General features: G+C 43.4%; 1 protein-coding gene and 1 pseudogene across 1 annotated transcript; one reads left to right on the forward strand and one right to left on the reverse strand.

The window, feature by feature from the left end:
* Positions 1-620: 620 nt before the first annotated feature.
* Positions 621-1,732, reverse strand: LOC136514924 (transcription initiation factor IIB-like; annotated as a pseudogene).
* Positions 1,733-5,708: 3,976 nt separating this feature from the next.
* Positions 5,709-6,817, forward strand: LOC136514841 (transcription initiation factor IIB-like). The gene has a single exon (XM_066508545.1). The coding sequence runs from the start codon at positions 5,803-5,805 to the stop codon at positions 6,736-6,738; it is 936 nt and encodes a 311-aa protein (XP_066364642.1). The 5' UTR covers positions 5,709-5,802; the 3' UTR covers positions 6,739-6,817.
* The last annotated feature ends 12,520 nt before the right edge of the window (positions 6,818-19,337 follow it).

The following is a 19,337-nucleotide window of genomic DNA, read 5'->3' on the forward strand; positions in this document are numbered from 1 at the left end:
ATTGAAATGACTGATGCACAAGAAGCATCTTGAACACCAGTACACCACCAATTTACCATAGCCATGCATGCTGCTGAGGTTCTGGATGGTTGGTTTTGGGCTCCAGAGGCTCTATATATTACCCCCAAAAAAGTGTAGTAGTAAGCCCAATAGAAAATGCAGCCGGTTTGGGCCTTAGCTTAAAACGGCCCGTCTGAATCTCCCCCTCCGCCCCTCGTCTCCCGCGACCTAGCGAGCGCGCCGCCATCCCGCGATCTAGCGAGTGCACCGGCGGCGGCGGCGGCAAGGGCATCAAACCTTGACGGCGAGATCCCCAATCGTGGAGCCCCTTTTTGTCAACGCCCTGGCAAGCGACAGCGGCTTTCCTACCTTGAATCGACTCCGAAAGACATTTTTTTTAGGGTTGACATTTTAAATTTCATCAGTGGAAAACTTTAGCAATTGGAAAATTTGATTTTTTTTCCTTAGTTGTTTTTTCTTGTGCACAGAAAACAAATACAGGGACAACGACTCTTTAGACACTAGAGATAGATGAAATACTTTTTTGTTACAGATATATTCCAAATGACAGATGAATTTTTGTTACAGATATATTCCAAATGACAGATGAATTCGTCTCGGTTAAGCAAACAGGGGAATGTGATTAAGAAACAGATCATCTATAACCAAAAGGAACCATATATACAAGCAAAGCCAATAATGTCGCCCTACTTCAGCGGAACAGCATGTCGGCGTGCGGGCAGAGCTCCCTGTACGCCTGCTTGATGGTGTTCTCGGCGACGCCGGTGGCCGCGGACACGTCCCGGATGGACCTCCCGGCGCCGGCCCGGCGTTCCATGGCCATGTAGATGATGGCGGCGGCGGTGGAGTCCGGGTTGCGCCGCACGTCGAGCTGGTCCTGCATCCTCCGCGCGGCCTCCTGCACGGCGCGCACCTCGTCCTCCCCCATCCCCAGCTGCGAGCCGAAGCGCTCCACGTAGTCCGCCGCGCGCACGACGCCGATGTCCATCATGGCCTCCCCGCCGGCCTCGTCCCCGAGGCGCTTCCGGATGAGCACGATGAGCTTGCCGATGTCCTTCCTCGCCGCGGGCCCGTCGCGCGTCGCCGCCGCCAGCTCCTTGAACGTCCGGGGCGCGCCCGCGCGGCGGCACGCCACGTAGAGGCACGCCGCGTACAGCGCGTCGCCGCTCCGCCCCGCGCCCTTGGTGTAGTAGTGGTGCGCCTTGCCCTTGCGCTCCATCCTCAGGAACACCTCCACCGCGCGGTCCCGCGCGCCCGCCTCGATCCCGAGCCGCGCCGCCATGTCAGCGATGGCGCGGTACGCCTCGGACATGGCCTTCTCGCCGCCGCGGGGCTGCACGCGCTCGTGCACGGCCGCCGCCGTTGCGGGCTCCTCCTCCAGATGACCCGGCGGAGGCGTGGTGTTGAGCGAGAGCGAGAGCGCCACGGCCTCGGGCTCCTGATCGGGCGTCCTCAGCGACAGGGTCACGTAGCCGCGCATCCTCTGCAGGCCGTCCTCCTCGGCAGGGCGGCTTCCTCGGCCGCGGCGTTGTGCGTGTCGATCGGCGCCTAGTAGCAGTCCATGCACGAGTTCGCGAAGGGCGCTGACGTCACTCGGTGGCGGCGTTTCGAACCCAGAGACGCCGTTTCGATCGGTTGCAGTCTGGTCTCGTGTTTTGTGGCCTTGTGGGCAGTGGCGCTCTGGTCGTGTCTGGTGGCGGCGACGTCGCATATAGGGTGGGGGGTGCTATTTAAAGGCGCGGCCCCAAGGTCGGTGCCGATTCGTCCCGACTCCGGCTTGGATCGGCGTCTGCTGCCGCTGCGGTTACGTCTCGTCGGATCCGGATCGAACGGACGGGGCTGCCGGTGATGTGATGGTACAACATGGGCCCACGGCATGTCAAGACGGATTTGGATCCAACACGGCTCCTTTTGTTTGGAGAACAGGTTGAACTCGGTGTATTCTCTTTTTTGTTGAAAACAGACTCCATGTTTGTACTATATTATATATCCAAGTCACATAGGATGGTTTTACATAAAACAAAACTTTGTGGGGTCAACAAAATTGTAAAAACTTATATGAACACGTCTTTGAACAATTCCGTGCTGCTTTATTGATCAAAACATAGAGGCTACCAAATGTACAAGTATTTCATATCCATGTAATAATTATAGATATGGATTTAAGTAAAAATACATGTTGTTCGTTAACCAAGTTACAAAAACATTTATGAATGTTTTCTCGGACGATTTTGAGGAGAATCCCTGCTTATTCCCACCATAAAAAAACATGTCCTTTGTAACTATAGATTTGTTCAAACCTTTTTGTTTGGACTTTGGAGACATGCCTAATATTTGTGTAGAGTTGTATTGGAAACTACTTGAACGATATATCAAAATTTTGAAGGACTTAAAAAATATATTTTAAAAGATACTAGTGCTCAAAGACGTGTCAAGTTTGTGTGACCGTACGTACCAAATGTATAAATAGTGCTCAATCAATACCGCAGTGGCGCAGCTTCTCGTGACTCCGGCTCATACTGCACCAGCAATTGTAACAGCATTGTTTGCATGAACCCCAGCGCGTCTGATCACCATGAGCATGGCTACGTAGCATGATTAGCAAGTAATAGTATATAATCTCCTTATGTTAGGGAGAACAGAGCCGATTGTATAACACTAACACCCCCTAGTGTGCCACGTTCGTGGCACGTCGTTGTAACTTTCACTATTATTTCTCGATCTTAATACAAAGATGTGTAAATCTTTTGCGTATTCAAGAAAAAAAAATTAGAAGCACAAAGAAGTCATGTTTTATGGCTTCTTCGATACTGTAGCCTAGATCTGGAGCTAGAGAGAGCCTGGCCAAACAAGATCTTAGCATTCAAAGTTAGGAATGATCTCCGTACCCTGTGATCGCCTAAAAAATTCTGGCATATAGCACCCGGTATTGGGAATATTGTAATAGTAATAGGAAGGACATGTATTAAGCAACCAGGCTCTCAAGAATTGCACGAGGATTAACCGACTACAATAATGAAGAAGGTGAGTATTCTAGCTACTCAGGTAAACATAAAGCAAGGTGTATATTGGTTGAAAGTCTACAATACCGATATTGTGTGGAGAGACTAGAGAGGGTAAGACAATCTGCAAAGGTACATTTGAGGAAACATTAATGGGCATACATAGCGCGGATGGTGGTTCTAACCCCGATACTATGCATGAACACCATTAGGGCTTAAAGAAGGAAGAGTGGAGAAAGGAAGGAAGAACAAGATTGAGGGAATATGTTGAATGTAGAAAAAAAAATTAGGCCATGTTTAACCGTGCTCTGCATCTATCACGTGAAGCGTTAAGACCTCACATCCAATATTGTCGTAAAAAACAAATGGGGAATATGGATTTACAATCCCATAATCTTAGGTGATGGATCGGACAGGATATTCTTTATTGGATGGAAGCCATAGATGGATAGTCCTCACCAAGAGTGCATACAAGGTGTTGGCAATTCAGGACTCAAGCAAACACTCCTCTTAATATATCCATTCGGGTGCTGTAAATCCTACGAGTAATTTGGGCAGACAAGTTAATCCAACCAAGAACTTAAACCTTTGCATGGAGGCTACTCATTTGGTGTGGCTGCAACAACTCGTTAGTGGCGGCTCACTTCGGTTAGAACCATTCTATGGGCTTGTGGTTTGGGATGAGAGGCATTAGGGAAGTCCTTGCTTGCTACACTGATGATTATAATGGTGACGCTTATGGGCATTGTATACCTCATTGGAGGCATTGTCTTGTGCCCTCTCCCCTGTTCCTGCCTCTACCTAGGGTCTTTTTCCTAGTTAAAAAAACTGTGCTGGTATTCCGATTGGCGACGACGACGTCTACAGATATCATTCTCTCCAGAGGCATCATATCACTTAGTAAAACCCCTGGTGGGACAGGGTGGCTTTTGGTTTCGCAGGCAACTTTGATTGGTGGTCAGTCGTGTCGTTGCTAACGTCGTGCGCTGGTTTTCGGTGGTGGTGTTGTAGAGTGTATATTGTTTAGTTTCATATGTACAGGTTTACTCCTTTATTAATCCATAGGGCAGCAGTTTAACATGTCGGTTTCTCTTAAAAATAATACAGCTTTGCTAATAGGGCTGTGTGGTTTGGCTCCAACATTGAGTTCGGAGCTCACACCTTGCTTCATATTGTCACATACATGGTGGACTTCGCTTCTTTCTTCCCTCGATTCTGCAGCATGACCGTCTCATGTTACTACAATTATATTGTAAATAATCTTTTCCATCCTTTGGTGTTTATATGGAGGCACATAATGATCGTCATTTTGGGTTTTGGTATGCTATCCTTTCCACACCAATGCATAGTCTCTACTCAACTTCATTTTTTTCTGCATGTTGCTACTGCTCTCACTTCTTCGGAATCTGAGGCTGAGACGCATGTTCTCTGGTTTGCCGTCAAGGTAGCCGATGCCCATTTTTTTAGGAGGCAAACTTATTAACGAAGTATAATCAAACCAACTCTCGCCTCTGCAGTACAATTGAGACTTGCTCGCGGAAATTCAGAAAATGAGAAGGATTGGAGGAGAAACTATCATGTGACCAAGATCAGACAAAAGCTTGCTAACTGTTTGGATCCCTATAGATAATAACTATTTAATGATAATTGTCTCTTTTGGGTCCAAACAGATCCAACTAATAGACTAGCTAATTATTAGCTGGACTTCTAGATAACAACTATCTCACTAGTCGAACCAAATTAGATAATAGCACCTAATAGGCGGAGAAATAACCATTTCATTAATTTTTTTGAGGAAAACAGGAGGGTGCAAGCCCCTACTGTGCTTTTATTAATAAAAGAGCAATAGTTTACAACAAGCATTATGATAAAAAAAGTTACAAAGAAAATCATAGCTATTACACATAATTCTCTAGCCATTGACTAATGTGAGGTTCATAAGACTTCTTTGCTCGAAGAATAACTTGAGCTAAATCATTCCTACAGAGTGTATCCAAGCACCCTCCCAGCTAATAGCTAGCAGTAAATTATTAGCCAGCTAATATTAGCTATGTGTTATTAGCTAGCTAACCACTATCATCTAATGTATCCAGGACCTAAGATATCAAGATAGGTGGTGATTCATCATCATGTTCGTTTGATCGTATCAGCCATACTTATCAGCTATGATATAGTGGTTTTCTCTCACAATAAAATAGCATCAGCCGGTTTATAAGCCACAAAAACGATTAATCGAACAGGATGAGCTCGAGCTCTTGCTTGTATTGTTGCGAGTCCCTAAAAAATTTGGGTGAATACACAACGGGTTTGTTCACTTGAACTTACCAGCCGGCTTATCAGCTAGAATCTACACTACTTTTCTCTCACAATAAATTAGTTTCGATCGACTTATGAGCCAACTTTAATACCTGTAAAACAAGCCAACGTAGCCGTGAGCCGATTGGCACATCACGCAGGAGCTGCCGAGCATCTTTCATCCGACCGATCGGAGCCATTGCTCCACGGTTTTTTTTTCGGGCGTTCGACTCCGATCCCTCCTCGCTTTCCGACACCGACTTTGACCCGTGGATCCCCTAATCCCCGGAGCAACCGACCTAACCCGTCTATAAATTCAGCCGACCCCTCCTCCTCACGAACTAATCCCCAACTCCGCCGCGCCGCCGCTGCAACTTCCATCGAGTTGATCTGCACCACAGCACGAGCCTCGCCCTCGCCCTTGCCAGCCTCCCCGCTCGCCCCCAAGCCTTGTCCCGGTAACTGAAGACTCTCAGCAATAACCATGGCTGACGAGTCGGTCTACTGCCCGGACTGCCACCGCACGACGGAGGTGGTGCTGGACCACGCCACCGGCGACACTATCTGCACCGAGTGCGCGCTCGTCCTGGAGGCGCACTACATCGACGAGGGCTCCGAGTGGCGCAACTTCGCCGACGGCGGCGGCGGCGAGGACCTCGACCCGAGCCGCGTCGGCGGTCCCAACGACCCGTTCCTCTCCAACACGCCGCTCGTCACCCGCATCGCCTACGCCGGCCCGCAGAAGACGCACGGCGAGGGCGGCCACGCGCTTCCGAGGATGCGGGTCAGCGCCGGCGGCGGCGGCGCGGACCACGAGCAGACGCTGGTGGATGCGTTCCACGCCATCGCTGACATGGCGGACCGCCTCGGCCTCGTCGCCACCATCCGGGACCGCGCGAAGGACGTCTACAAGAGGCTGGACGAGGCCAAGGCGTGCCCCACCAGGGGCAAGAAGCGGGACGTGTTCTACGCCGCGTGCCTCTACGTCGCGTGCCGCAACGAGGGCAAGCCGCGGACGTACAAGGAGCTGGCCACGGTCACCGCCGCCGGCGCCGCCGCCAAGAAGGAGATCGGCAAGATGACCACGCTCATCAAGAAGGTGCTCGGGGAGGAGGCCGGGCAGGTGATGGACATCGGCGTCGTCCGCGCCGCCGACTACATGCGCCGCTTCTGCTCCCGGCTCGGGATGGGCAACCAGGAGATGCGCGCCGCGCAGGAGGCCGCGCGGAGGCTCGAGAACGGCCTCGACGTCCGGCGCAACCCCGAGTCCATCGCGGCCGCCATCAGCTACATGGTCGTGCAGCGCGCCGGCGCCGGCAAGACCGTCCGCGACGTGTCCATGGCCACCGGCGTCGCCGAGGCCACCATCAAGGAGGCGCACAAGGACCTCACCCCGCACGCGGACATGCTCTTCGCCTAGAAGGCGCGTGTCCTTTTGGATGCGTTTCCTGGCGATCTTGGCATGTCGGCCGACGGCCGTGTTCTTGGTTCTTGGCATCATGGCGCATGTTTTTGACATGTCCGTGTTCCTAGCAACCAGAACGTGTGCGTGAACCTGTGAATTGTTAATTTTCTGTTGGACTTCGATTCTAAGTACCATTCATTCGTGAATCCGTGCTTTGATTCGAGTGAATCCAAATTCATGGACCGATCATCTGAGATGCTTGCTGAATGCCAAGTGATCACGATTCATGAATGACTTCGTGATTACATAACTCATGCATGTCTTGGCGGCATGGATGCAAAACGGGAAGCTTGTTCTTGTGGGAATCTGACGAATTGATGTCCAGGATGATGCATGTCTGGCATGGCATTGAGGGAAGTTACTCGACTAGTACTACACCGAGTTAGTACTTGGACATGCATATCAATCCATTGAAAGGAACTGGCAGGGGGTTGTTGCTTATTAAGCCATGTTAGTTGGTGTGGCTGCTGCTGCATTGGTCCAAACAGAATTTTGGCTGAAACAGGCTAAAAAATATTGTTCTGTCTGAATTGTTGTGAGAGAAAAACACTGTCCTAGCTTAAAAAAAAAGCCGAACAAGTCGAATACGGGTAAGCCGAACTGGGCGTTGGCCTGACTGTTCTCACGTTACAGTGTCTGTGATGAATTGATAACTCATTCACAGTGCTACTGCTCTTCGATAGACCAGCTCATGGCCCAGGCCAGGGCTGGAAAGGCCTGGCTAGAATTTTGACCAAATTCCTGTCCAAAAAAATATTTTAATAAAAACAAACTCCTGTCCAAAACATATATTTTAATTAAGATCAATGTGGCAGGGCTCTCTTCGGGTTCTACCTAGAGCAGCTTCTGAAGCTAAAATCGTTTTGGAATTTATTTAACAAAAACGGCTCGGTAATAATTTATGTTAAGTACGAGGAGCCTACAAAAGCCATGAGAGAAGCCATATTTTTGCAACTCCGGCATAGTATGAAAACAGTTTTGGCTCATCTAGACTCCTTGCAAGGAGCTGTTTTTTTTAATGCACGTTTGGCACGGCTTCACGAAAAGAGCTCAAGAAGCTGGAGCCATACCAAAGAGACTCTAAATAATGCAATGTATGCATAATAATTCAAATTTACATCCTTTGTTATGTGGGGGGCAAACTTTAGAAGATAAGTACTTTCTCTGTCCTATAATGTATTATTTTATAGATTTCAAGATGGATTAAGAGAGAACACAAAAGATGTATGTATCCTTCTTTTATTTTCTAATCGGACACTATCATCAAAATCATAATGATGATTGATCGATAAATGACAATAGCAATATAATATCTACCAAATTTATACAACTATTTAATATAATCCCCTAGAATCCTTTATATTTGTGTATAGTTTTTGAATGCTTAAATATACTATATTATAGAATAGAGGGAGTAGTATTTTTATTTTAGAGTAGCTTGAATAGACTGGAAACCTTTTTATTCCGAAGTCCGAGACTAGAGTAGATTATTTCAGTGGGCTCATTTGCTTACTTCAGTTGTTAATGTGTGGAAGTACTCCCAACAGATTGAAGTTAGTTAGTGTATTAGAAATTAATACTTTCTCTGTTCCAAGTTATAATTTATTTTTATATTTGTTGAAGTTAATTTTCTCTAATTCAAATTATAAAAAATAGAATAGCATCTACAATCTCAAATAAATGCAATATTAAGACCCTGTTTCATTGGAGAATTTGATGAAACTAGCAAACAATCCTATGTGTTAATTGAGACCAACAAGTTCTGTGGTTAGCTGGATCCATGTGTGTGCTAATACTGAGCTAATTATCCTCCTTGGTTTTAATTGAGATGGGCTCAACCCCATTTTTTCAATTACAAGTTGGCTTACTGGCTTGTGTCTTTTTTTTAGATGAAAGAAGAATTGTATGACTCCGTAATACGTATATCCAGAAACTAATCATCTAAGTTATACCCACGCTTTGTATAGCTCCAAATCTTAAATCCAAACCTGTATGAAGATTTGTATGGATGACCGCATAAGAAAACACTCGGTAAAAAGGCCTGAGAACAGATGCCCGACGAACGATGGCCAACATTCTTGCAGGCGGAGTTGAGAAACTTCTTCTTTCATGTGTTTCTCTTCTTCTTTCTACCACCGAAGAATAAGGAAGACTATTCTGAAACTTGTTCTCCCTAGTCCTTCATCATGGTTAGATCTAACCACACCAAAACGGATAAGAGACGGGAGAAAATTATTCCATAGTGGCGACATCATCTCCGTCTTGATGTCGCCGTTCAGAAAAACAAGCCTCCATGTCGTCATGCCGAGAAAGTTGCTGACGTCGTTGTCGTCCTCATCTTCAACAGAGCCGCCATGGAGAAAACGAATCCACCCTGCCCCCTCGCCGTCACCGGGAGGAGGAGGAGATAAATCCCTAGTACCAAGAAACTTGGCATGAAGAGACTCTAACCCTAATGACTCGATCTACTAAGAAAACTTATTAAAACGATGGATCTCCACTCCCTCTGGCTTCCGACGAGATGCCAAAGGGGGAAGGCAGGGGGACAAGCGGTGGTAGAGACAGCGGTGGCAGTGGCAGCAGCGGCGGCGGTGGTTGTGAGTCTCGCTAGGGTGAGGCGGTCGCAAGCCAAGGCTTTTCCTGATCCCACAGGTTAGCTTGTGTAACTTGTCGTGGCTGTTGGCTTTTTGTTATGCGCTTTTGTAATAAATTTTAGATTCTTAGCACACCAAAAGGAAAAACTCCTCTCACCATGCTTTTCATCTTTTAGTTCATTTTCTCAAAGCCAGCCTTTAAGCTTTTCAAAAGCCAGTTCAACAATTGGATTGTTTGTTTCACCTTTTGGCTTCTGGCTGGTAGAAACCAGCAAAAAAACAGAGACAAACAGACCTTGAGGCGAGCAGCTAGGGCCTCCTTTGACAGTGGTTTCTCGACCTTCAGCTTCTTTTTGACAGGCACAGTGCAACATCATTGTTTAGTGTACTGTAGCAAATGCTCCTTTACTTTCTCCAGCCCAAAATACACTAGAAAGATGGAGAGGCCAAAATTTGAGGGCTTCACCAACTTTAAGCCTTTAGCTATAGTGTGGTACAATATAATTCCCATGGTGTAGTCGATGCCGGCATAAGCCTTGCCAAAGAGGCCCTAGGTCATAAGTGGGTAGGGGGAGGTAATATTGGTGACTTGGCATCTGACTCTCTCCAGAGTGATGCTTGCCTCATGAGCAAGTTGAGATGGGAATGGACCATCCTAGACTAGTGCCTCTTACGGTTCGCCTCTCCACACAGGCTAAGCTCAACACAGAGAGCAACGGGCTACTGAAGCAAGCCACCAGCTGTAACACCCCTGGTGTTAAGAGTTTGCTTAGCACCGAGATTTAGGTCCGAGAAGGATTAGCCTAACAAGTTTTAGGGTTTTAAAATTTTATAACGCACCTGAGGCAAAAAACAATTTCTAGGAACAAGGATCAAACATAACTTGTATTTAATACTTAAATAAAAATTGAAGTACAAGTTTAGTAGATGGAAATGTAACTTTAACTTTTGGAAAATAAATGTTGTTAACTAGTGTTTTGGGAGCTCAAAAATCAAATTTGACGTTAAGATAAGCTCTTTTCGTTAAGTCGACAAACACTTGAACTATTGTTAAAATATTATTTTTGGCTAATTATATTGAGCAAAATAGTTAAATGGTGCTTAAATATTTTGCTCCTATGGGTTAGTATAAGGTATGGACTATTGCATGAAGTATTTGTTGGTTGAAGTTAACAAGGTTTAGATCTATTAAAAATTACGACAAAAGAGTTAATGGTTACTTAGCCTCAATTGAAATCCTGAACTTCCTAGGTATGAAAAAGTAGTAAGACGATGCCATCTTGATATTTAATTTCTAACAAAAATGTTTAAACACTAGCTGTATGTTTTGGTATTGTTGATTGCATCAAAGTGAGTATATGAGCATGGTGTAGGTCGAAGTTGTGTTGGATGTCACGTTGCTCTCGTAAAAATTAGCCAAACCTCCTTAGAACGCGTTGTAACCGCGTTGTTGGTGCTCTGTTCGTGAACCAACACTCCAGCAATGAACCCAAGTTGGCATTCTTGCATCTCCCTCTCTGGTTGCTCTCGGGTCATGACAATTGCTCCGCTAGCTAGCTGGTAGTGTTGACTTTAGGTTAGTAGGATTGGTTGAACTTCAGTTGAGATGATCGGCATCCTTTGGTTTGCTTTAAAATGCGTGCGCATCACAAGTTGCTACTATAACACCCTAGGTTTTTGGTTTGCATAACTACACTTGCATTGCATGAGCATAAGCATCATTCATTCATGCATAAGCATTTTTATATGAAATGTGCAATTTAAACATGTGAAACATGACTTGTGTTTTATGTTTTTCCTATATGTATGCTTATGATCATGTGTGATTGAGTGCAAGTGGGTGATGTTGGTAACTAAAATACCTTAGCTACATTTAGGATGCCTAATGGAACAATGTTTGTGTAGAACATTTCACCTAATCAAGCCCCTAAGTCTTGATGTGTTCAGTTTGACCTAGGGAACAAATTTGTTTGACTTTTTATGAACTACAAGTTAGAAGATTTGCATGGCTGAGCAACCTAAAGAAAAGTTGTATAAAATTATATATGGAACAAACTTTGTTTAGGGGCCAAGTCTTAAAAATATGTGGAACAATCCCAAACATGGCCCACAAGTCAGATTTGGGTGCTGAGTCGGCACTTAGAAAATTTTCTAAGTCATAGCTGCATTTACAGTTTGATGTGGCTGACTTTGGGTTGGTGTAACTCGTGATCCTTTGAGAATTAGTTGATACTTTCTAAAGCAATGTTGTAGCCCTATCGTAGCTCTACAACTTTGCTTCAAGAAGATTTTGCTAACTCACCACTGATTTGGAGTTTGGAGGGATGAAAACACGCCATCAATCGGTTGATGGCGGGCCTGATGGCCATCTCCGTCAGACCGTCGTGCTCGACCGACGCTGGCCGCCCATGATAGGTGGAGGCCGTACGCCGATGCTGCCCCCACTTGTCAGGCCATCACAGACACGACGACGCCACGTACCCATGGCTTCATCTCCTGCCTTCGCCTGTGCCCATTCACTTCGCTCGAGCACATGGAAGCACAGTGCTGCGCCACCGCCATTACTGTCGAGCACGCCACCGTCATGTAGCTCCTCCGCTAGCCAGCTGCCACGCAATTGCTTGCACCCATAGATGTGCCTGGCTCTGCTCTACTTCCTTGACCCCTTCGCAGTCTCATTCGAGCCAAGGTGAGGGCCCATTGGCCAATCCTGTCACCGCCGCCATCACTGGCGCCTCACCAGAGCACGAGCTCATCGTGGCCCGAGCTCACCACCGCTCCTCCATGCCCCCTTTCCTCCGCATTGTCTTCCCCATGCCTCATAGTGGCTCTAATCCTACCTTGTCTAATCGCTACTGCCCGGATGTCGTCAGTGTGTGAGCCTTGTCAGAGTGAGCTCCGCCACCGTGTGGACCTTTCCGTGGCCAGGTGTTCTAAGAGCATCTCCTAACCCTAGATTAGCATTGGTAGTATCGCCTTAGCACCATGGAGTTGTTGCGCCCCTCGCCTGAACTAGCCATGGCCAAAGATAGCCGGCGCACCGTCGTACCATGGCGTCATGCTGCCATGGCCGATGACGAGCCACCTCTAGTGCACCTCCATGCTAACCACCTATATGAATCGATGCGGGAGAGAGAGGAGAACACCATGGTGGGGTCGGTTTCACTGGAGGATTCACCATCAGCGAGCTACCGTCGGTCAACTGATGTCCCCTGCTCTGGTTAGGCTGACCTATGGGGTCCACTAACATGTGGGCCCCGAGTGTCAGTGACTGCAATACTTGATTTTGTGTATTCCTTTCCTGATTTGCATGCTAACTTTGGAAAAATATATCTAGGGTTTGAAATGTCTAATTGAGGTCAACCAAATTTTGTTGGGTTGCTTATAAAGTGTAGAGTGTGGTAAAATTATAAAGTGGACATGCTCTATGAATTTAATTTTAGAATTAAATAAATCTACAAAGGTGCTCTTTATGTGTGTAGAAACTTGTGAATTTCATATCTAGAGTTCTAGTATTCCATTAATTGTGAAATTTTTATAGTGGAGTTTTCTTGATATTCTTAAGCTATGATAAAAATTCCAAGTCTAGTGCATACTTAATAATTTAGTTACAAATTTCTTTAAAAGCAACCCTATATCCTTGTGCTATTTTTCATGGGAAAAATATGTATCCAATTGACATGAAAATTTTTACACCATGTTCTTGTGCTGTAATGAACCCAAGAAAAATATGAAATCTATTGCTTGACACTTTTCACTAGGGTTTCCTATTTATGCTATTTTAAGCCCTATTGGTTTGTCATTTTTGTGTAGGATGTTATATTTGTTCAAATGATGTGAAATTTATACAGTAGTCTATTGGGGACATATATAAGCTACTATAATTTTTGTGGAATTTTCTATACAATGTGGCTAGGTGTTTATTATTTAACCTAATTATCTAAATAAATTAATAAAGGTATCAAAAGAATTTATTTAGGAATGGTCACTATGTTTTCTAGTGTTTATTTGAGGTATGTTAACTGTTGGTAATATTGGTAGTGCTCATGGTACTATTCTTGTATGTAGTAAGATATTATTTTTACTATAATTCACTTATAGTGAATTTCTGGATAGATTTTAGAGTTAAGCAAATTAACTGGTGAAGATGAGGTTTGCTATGAATCTTGTCTATAACAAAGTTGTAGATAACTCACTTAACTAGCTTTTGTTAAATTTTCATGGCATTTTCCAAATAGTTTATGAGTTATGCCTGTTCAAAGTTGGTCTTCAGAAATTATAGCTCTCTAGAATTTCTGGACCGGATTTGATAAATGTGCCAGTTTGACCTTTTTAACTTGGAAATCATGCTGAGATGTTTAAATATGAATTGTAGACAATTTCATAAGATTTCCATATTGTCTTGTTGCATGTCTTTTGGATTAGTACAACTCCAGTTATGAGTTAAACTAGCAGATGTTGTATGTAGCCTTGAATCTGTGAATGCAGTGAATGACTTGTTTGCTTTATATGAGTTGATGTGGTGATTTAGATGCTAGGCTAATTAAGATAAATTGTTAGTTGCAGGTGCTAGACCTCTTACTGAAGATGAACAACTTTATCTTAGGTTGTTAGAGCTTGGTGAGTGTGTAGTTCTTATTTTCTAAAAGAAATAAGCACCTAATCAGTAAAACAGATGTTAATCTTGTATTGTCGTGTTATTCTTATTTTCATCTATATATGGATGTACATTTCATCATCACCTTCCATCTCTTGTGCATGCATGACTCTTATGCTATGCATATGCATGCAATAGGTGTTTCGGAGGGAGTCACGCTTCTAAAATTCGAGCAAGGACTTCCGGATGAGCAGTAGCAAGCTCAGGAGATGAAGGCCTAGGCCCCAGAAGGAGCCAACGAGGAAGAAGGTCTTGAGTGTCCCGATCACAGCCTTCCTCTTTTTTGAAAGGCAAGCCCCAGAGTATTCTAAGTCTCCTATGTTTTGAAAATGATTACTTTGAGTATCTTTATATGTTTGATGCATTAAGTGATAGGAACTGGATGCAAACACTTGTTGCATAGATATCTATTCCTTATCTAGTACACGTACCCTAAATCATATTTAGGTCTAGTTGTGAATCAAAGCTTAGCCTTGCTTAGACAGGTAAAGTCAGGTGATTTCCTGTCACCAGGAAGTTAGGATGATGTCTGGTTACGGTTGGCTATATTTGCTATCGTGAAAAATAACCATGTGTTAATAATGAATTGAGACCGAGCGGGATATCGATAGAGAAGCAACAAGGCAAGGAGGTCTTGGGTGTGGATCTATCCTCGTCTGTGTCGGTTAAGGACCGATTCGCTATACGTCCTCATGTCATGTTGAACGCATGCCTATCACTTAGTTGGGCGGATAACTCATTCCGACAGCGAAGCCGAGTAGCTCAACTCAGGTCAGGAGTCGAAAAGTGAAAGTGCGTACTCTGATGGTAGTAAGGATGTGTGGGGAGCTATTGGCGTAAGTCTAAAGGTGAGATTGACCACCTGATAGAGTGGACTCCCTAAGAGTGCGGTGCTAGACGGACCCATAAATTTATTCCTGAGTTATACCAAAGGTGACCCGAGGCAACCATTGATCAGGTTGATTGGGTTTATGTTAGGACTAATTCCCCAGCTGGATAGGAATCGATTCGAATCGCCGTCTCTCTCGGATAGTGAAAACTTGTCTTAGCAGCGGTAACATAGATACACTTAATTGAACTTGATGGTTATAATGATGACGATGATGTTACAACATTATACCGGATATGGTTACTAATGTTTAGAGTTAATCAATTGTTTGCTCTAGTACATGTGCTAATCTAGTTGACATGCTTAATATTGATAACTTGCTGCTTAACTAATAATTTAAGTTATATACTCTTGTATCATTAAAGCTTTTATGCAAAATGGTTGTCAAGCAAGATCCACCGAAAAGGCTTGCATACTCCTTGGTGTCATTTACTTTTGGTTTACGACAGGTAAGTCTAACTGAGTACATTCTCGTACTCAGGGTTTATTCCCTCTTATTACAGATGACGTGCTCTATAACGGCTACTACAAGTATTGTCTCCACCCTGTGAGAGATGAAGACTAGATCATGGGCATAATCTTCTATGTTATCTTATCATGTTGCTTTTGTTGGATATAACTATGGAACTGGCATGTATTTGAACTAAGTATGTGTGATGGTCACAAACTACTTTGCTTCCGCTATTTATGAACCTGTGTTGTAATAACTATGTGAACTCTGATGTATGAGATACTTGTGAACTACTTGTGAAATGTATATAACATGTGGCTTGTTATATTGAATCACTACGATCTTGGTTGTATGTAAGTTGGTTTTAAATCTTTCGTGGTTTCAGTTGACTACCAGGTTTATATAGGTTCAAGTGTGACAGTTTGATCACTCCGGTTATTGCTTTCGTACTTGTGCTCTTATAAATTGGTCGGTTCTGTTATAGCTACCTCTCGGCCAGAGTTCATGGTCACCGCGCGCGTGGCCGTTGCGACACGTGCTTAGCCGCACTGTACTAGGAGCCGCGCCATACTAGGCTGTCGGGCCAAAAGGGTCGCTGCCGGCCCTTTCCTTTTTCTAATGTATTTTCTAATTTATTTTCTAAGGTAAACTTGTAAATTCAATATAAAATTGTGTAGTTAATCAAAAATTGTAAAACTAATTTTGTTAGGTTCATAAAATCATGATCTATCTGCTAGTATATTTTGTTCACATAGTTTTATAATATTTTTAGGAGTTATCTAATTAATTTAAGATGCTTAATATTATAAGATATAAACTTGTATGAATTGTTTTGATAAATTGGTAATAGTGTTGGCTCTGAAACTTTCACAGTAAATTTCTAACATTATTAGGTGTTCACTGTAATTTTTGTAGCTTCATAATAATTAGTTTGCTAAGATAACTAAATGAGCCCTAGTTTGAAAATATTTGTTTAAGCAATAAAATGCCAAAACACCTTGGGATTTTAAAACTAGAATATTTTTCGAGAAACAACACCTTATTCGACAACGTGGATATGTAGGCTAGTACATTAGTCATTAAACCTAGCTTGTTAGCTTGCAGAGTGTAATCATATTTAGAGTTGTAGTTGTCGTTCATTATTTACATCTCTGTGTTGCATCCACGTATATCATAATAGGAACAACGATGGATCATGGAGTCAACTGAGGTAGCGGAAAAGATGGTGCCTTGTTGATCATGTCACCATGATGAAATGTTAACTTTTCGTTATATCTTACCCAGGCAAGCCCCGGTGCATAACTCATATTATTCTGCACTTTATCTTATACTTGTGCATTAAGTTTTAAGGAGTTGAATAAAAACCACTTGCATATATATATATATATCATTATCCTATGAGTCCTACTAGTATGTCAGGATCGTGTAGATTGCTATGCTATAGGACCCGGTAGAAGTCAAGTGATTACCTATCACTCGTGAGAGATAGAAAAGATATTATTGTTGTTGTTATATTACTATCACATGGAATATATATGAATAATAATTGGAGACCGGGCGAAATGGTACTTTGGATCTGGACTTGGTTAGGCATTCGAGCGAGGCTCAGATTTCACTTGTTCCGTCTATGTTGATTGAGGACTGTCCATTGCTGTGGATGGTAGTCATGTCATAGACTTATTATCCTGAGCACATACTTGTTTATGGGAGCGGAAAGGCTCGTTGCTCTCCTGTCGTGGGATCCGGCTCTTTTCGGACTGACTAATTGGAGGTAGGGATGGTGAAGGTCTAAGCACCACACTGAGTTTAGGACTCAGGAGTGGGGGCTTGGAGTCCAAGTTTAGACAGAGACCTAGACCCCTTGATAGGAGAGTGGTAGGTTGGTCTTGCTTGTTCCTGGGATACAAGTGGGGTGTGTGTTTCGAGGTACCCAGCTGGGATACATCGGTTCATGAATCGTCGTGTGATACGATATGACTTGATTATGGTCTAGCACCGTAGTAAGAACTGAAACTTGAAAGGTAATAAAATGATTTTGATTGCTTACCACCTGCTTGAAAGTAGCATGGATGCTTACATAGAATGGTTAATTAATGAACTAATGATGACTGCTAATAAAATTGAATATAAGGACACACATTTAGTAATGCTTCCACAGATGTAATAACCCACAAGCCAAATAAGTCTTGTATATCCTTGAAGTCTTTTATTTTCCTCCTGTCGGGTAAGTTTTGTTGAGTACAATCGAGTACTCAGGGTTTTATTCCCCCTGTTACAGGTGATCGAATGATACTTAGAGCTGACTCTTGTGTGGGGAAACCTCCTAGTGGGCTCTGCGGGGATTCCTTTCGCACTACGACCGTAGTGTTTATTTATAACCCTCATGAAAGTTTTTTATAAGAAAAGATGTAAAAATCTAGTAGCATATCTTGTATATAAATGTCTGCTATGTTAATACTTCACCATGTCATTAAATTAATCATGCTTCCTCTGTAACTCTAATAACATTGTTATATTTCGCTATTATAATAAATTGAGGTAATATTCTGGTACTGTAATAAAGTAATGTAAAGAATAACTTAAGAATATTGTAAGCTTTATTCTCTCATTTATGATCCTGATGGAAAAATATAGATTTTTTAGTTCTCTCTTGAGGTGTGCTCGACGAAACTACGTAGTTTAGTGTCTTCTCTTGAGTTCTTAGTGTCTAATGGAAGCCAAGTACTCTTAGAAGGCATTAGATTAGGTGGTTCTGCCACACCAGCCCACCACATGTGGGACATAAAAAGTTTAAATTAAGTTTAGAGCAAGAAATTGTTATTATTCTCTTGAAGCTTCAAGAACTAGGATTTAGGAGAATAATATTCCAGATTGAGGAGCATAATATTCTCTTGACTATTTGTGTTTCATAAAAAGATGTAAGAAAGAATATTATTCTCTTGAGCTTAGAACAAGCTTTGAGCTTCTAGGCCCCTCAAGTAAGTAGTTTCAATGGTTAATGGCAATATTACTTTCTGCAACTAACGAATGTGTTTTGGAAAAAATAGGTTGACATTATGTCATAAAGTATGAAGGTGAAGAAGTGTCCTCAAGCATTGATGAAGAAGAAAGTCGAGGACAACTTAGCATGTGTGGCTAGCATATGGTTTGGAGGATCAAGTGTTAATTCTAGGCCACAATGCATGAAGAATATAGACATCCACACATGTTGATGACAAGATGATCAAGAACTCAAGATTGAAGACAAAGCAATCAAGAGTCAAGCAAATCAATCAAGGATTCAAGATCAAGTGGATCATGGATGAGTTAAGTGTGGCAAGTGAAGCCTCAAGGTTGAATACCTTTCAAGAGTTAGGTTTGCTAATAAGAGGATTTAAGTATGCAAAGGGTCAACCAAATAAGTGTGCATGTTGTTGCAATCTTGAAGAACATATGGTCCAGAGAGCTTGATTGTGCATCAATAAGTCCAACGAATAAGGTTTCACTTTCACCTTAGTTAGAGTTCATATGAGAAAGTTAGAAGTGAACTTAGGGAAGAAGGCACATAGAGGAGTAGAGGACATTCTAACAGAGAGGAAAAACATGCACCAGAGAATTGGTGATGAGTCCGGCCAATGCCTTTGTGTGAAGGGCGATGTTGAAATTAGTCTAGCCAGTGAAGAATGAGGGCACTGGATAATGATAACAGTGATAGAGGCTAGGGTTTCTGATGGTCTATTCAAATAACTACAATGGACAGCTTGACCAGATGGAATTATGAATGCCGAACAATTGTCAAAAGATGTGTTTGACTGTGTAGATGTGAACAGAGGATAAGCTAGGAGAAGATTGTGAGCACTAGACAATGACATCAATTAGTCATTGGAGTGTTAGAACTAGCCATTAGAGGTGCACTATGTGAATGAATACACCAGACTATCAGGCTAGGACTAGCAGATTGTCCAATCTTTGTATTTTCTCATG

The sequence above is a fragment of the Miscanthus floridulus genome, chromosome 17 (genome assembly GCF_019320115.1).
Source record: "Miscanthus floridulus cultivar M001 chromosome 17, ASM1932011v1, whole genome shotgun sequence".
Lineage (NCBI taxonomy): Eukaryota > Viridiplantae > Streptophyta > Magnoliopsida > Poales > Poaceae > Miscanthus > Miscanthus floridulus.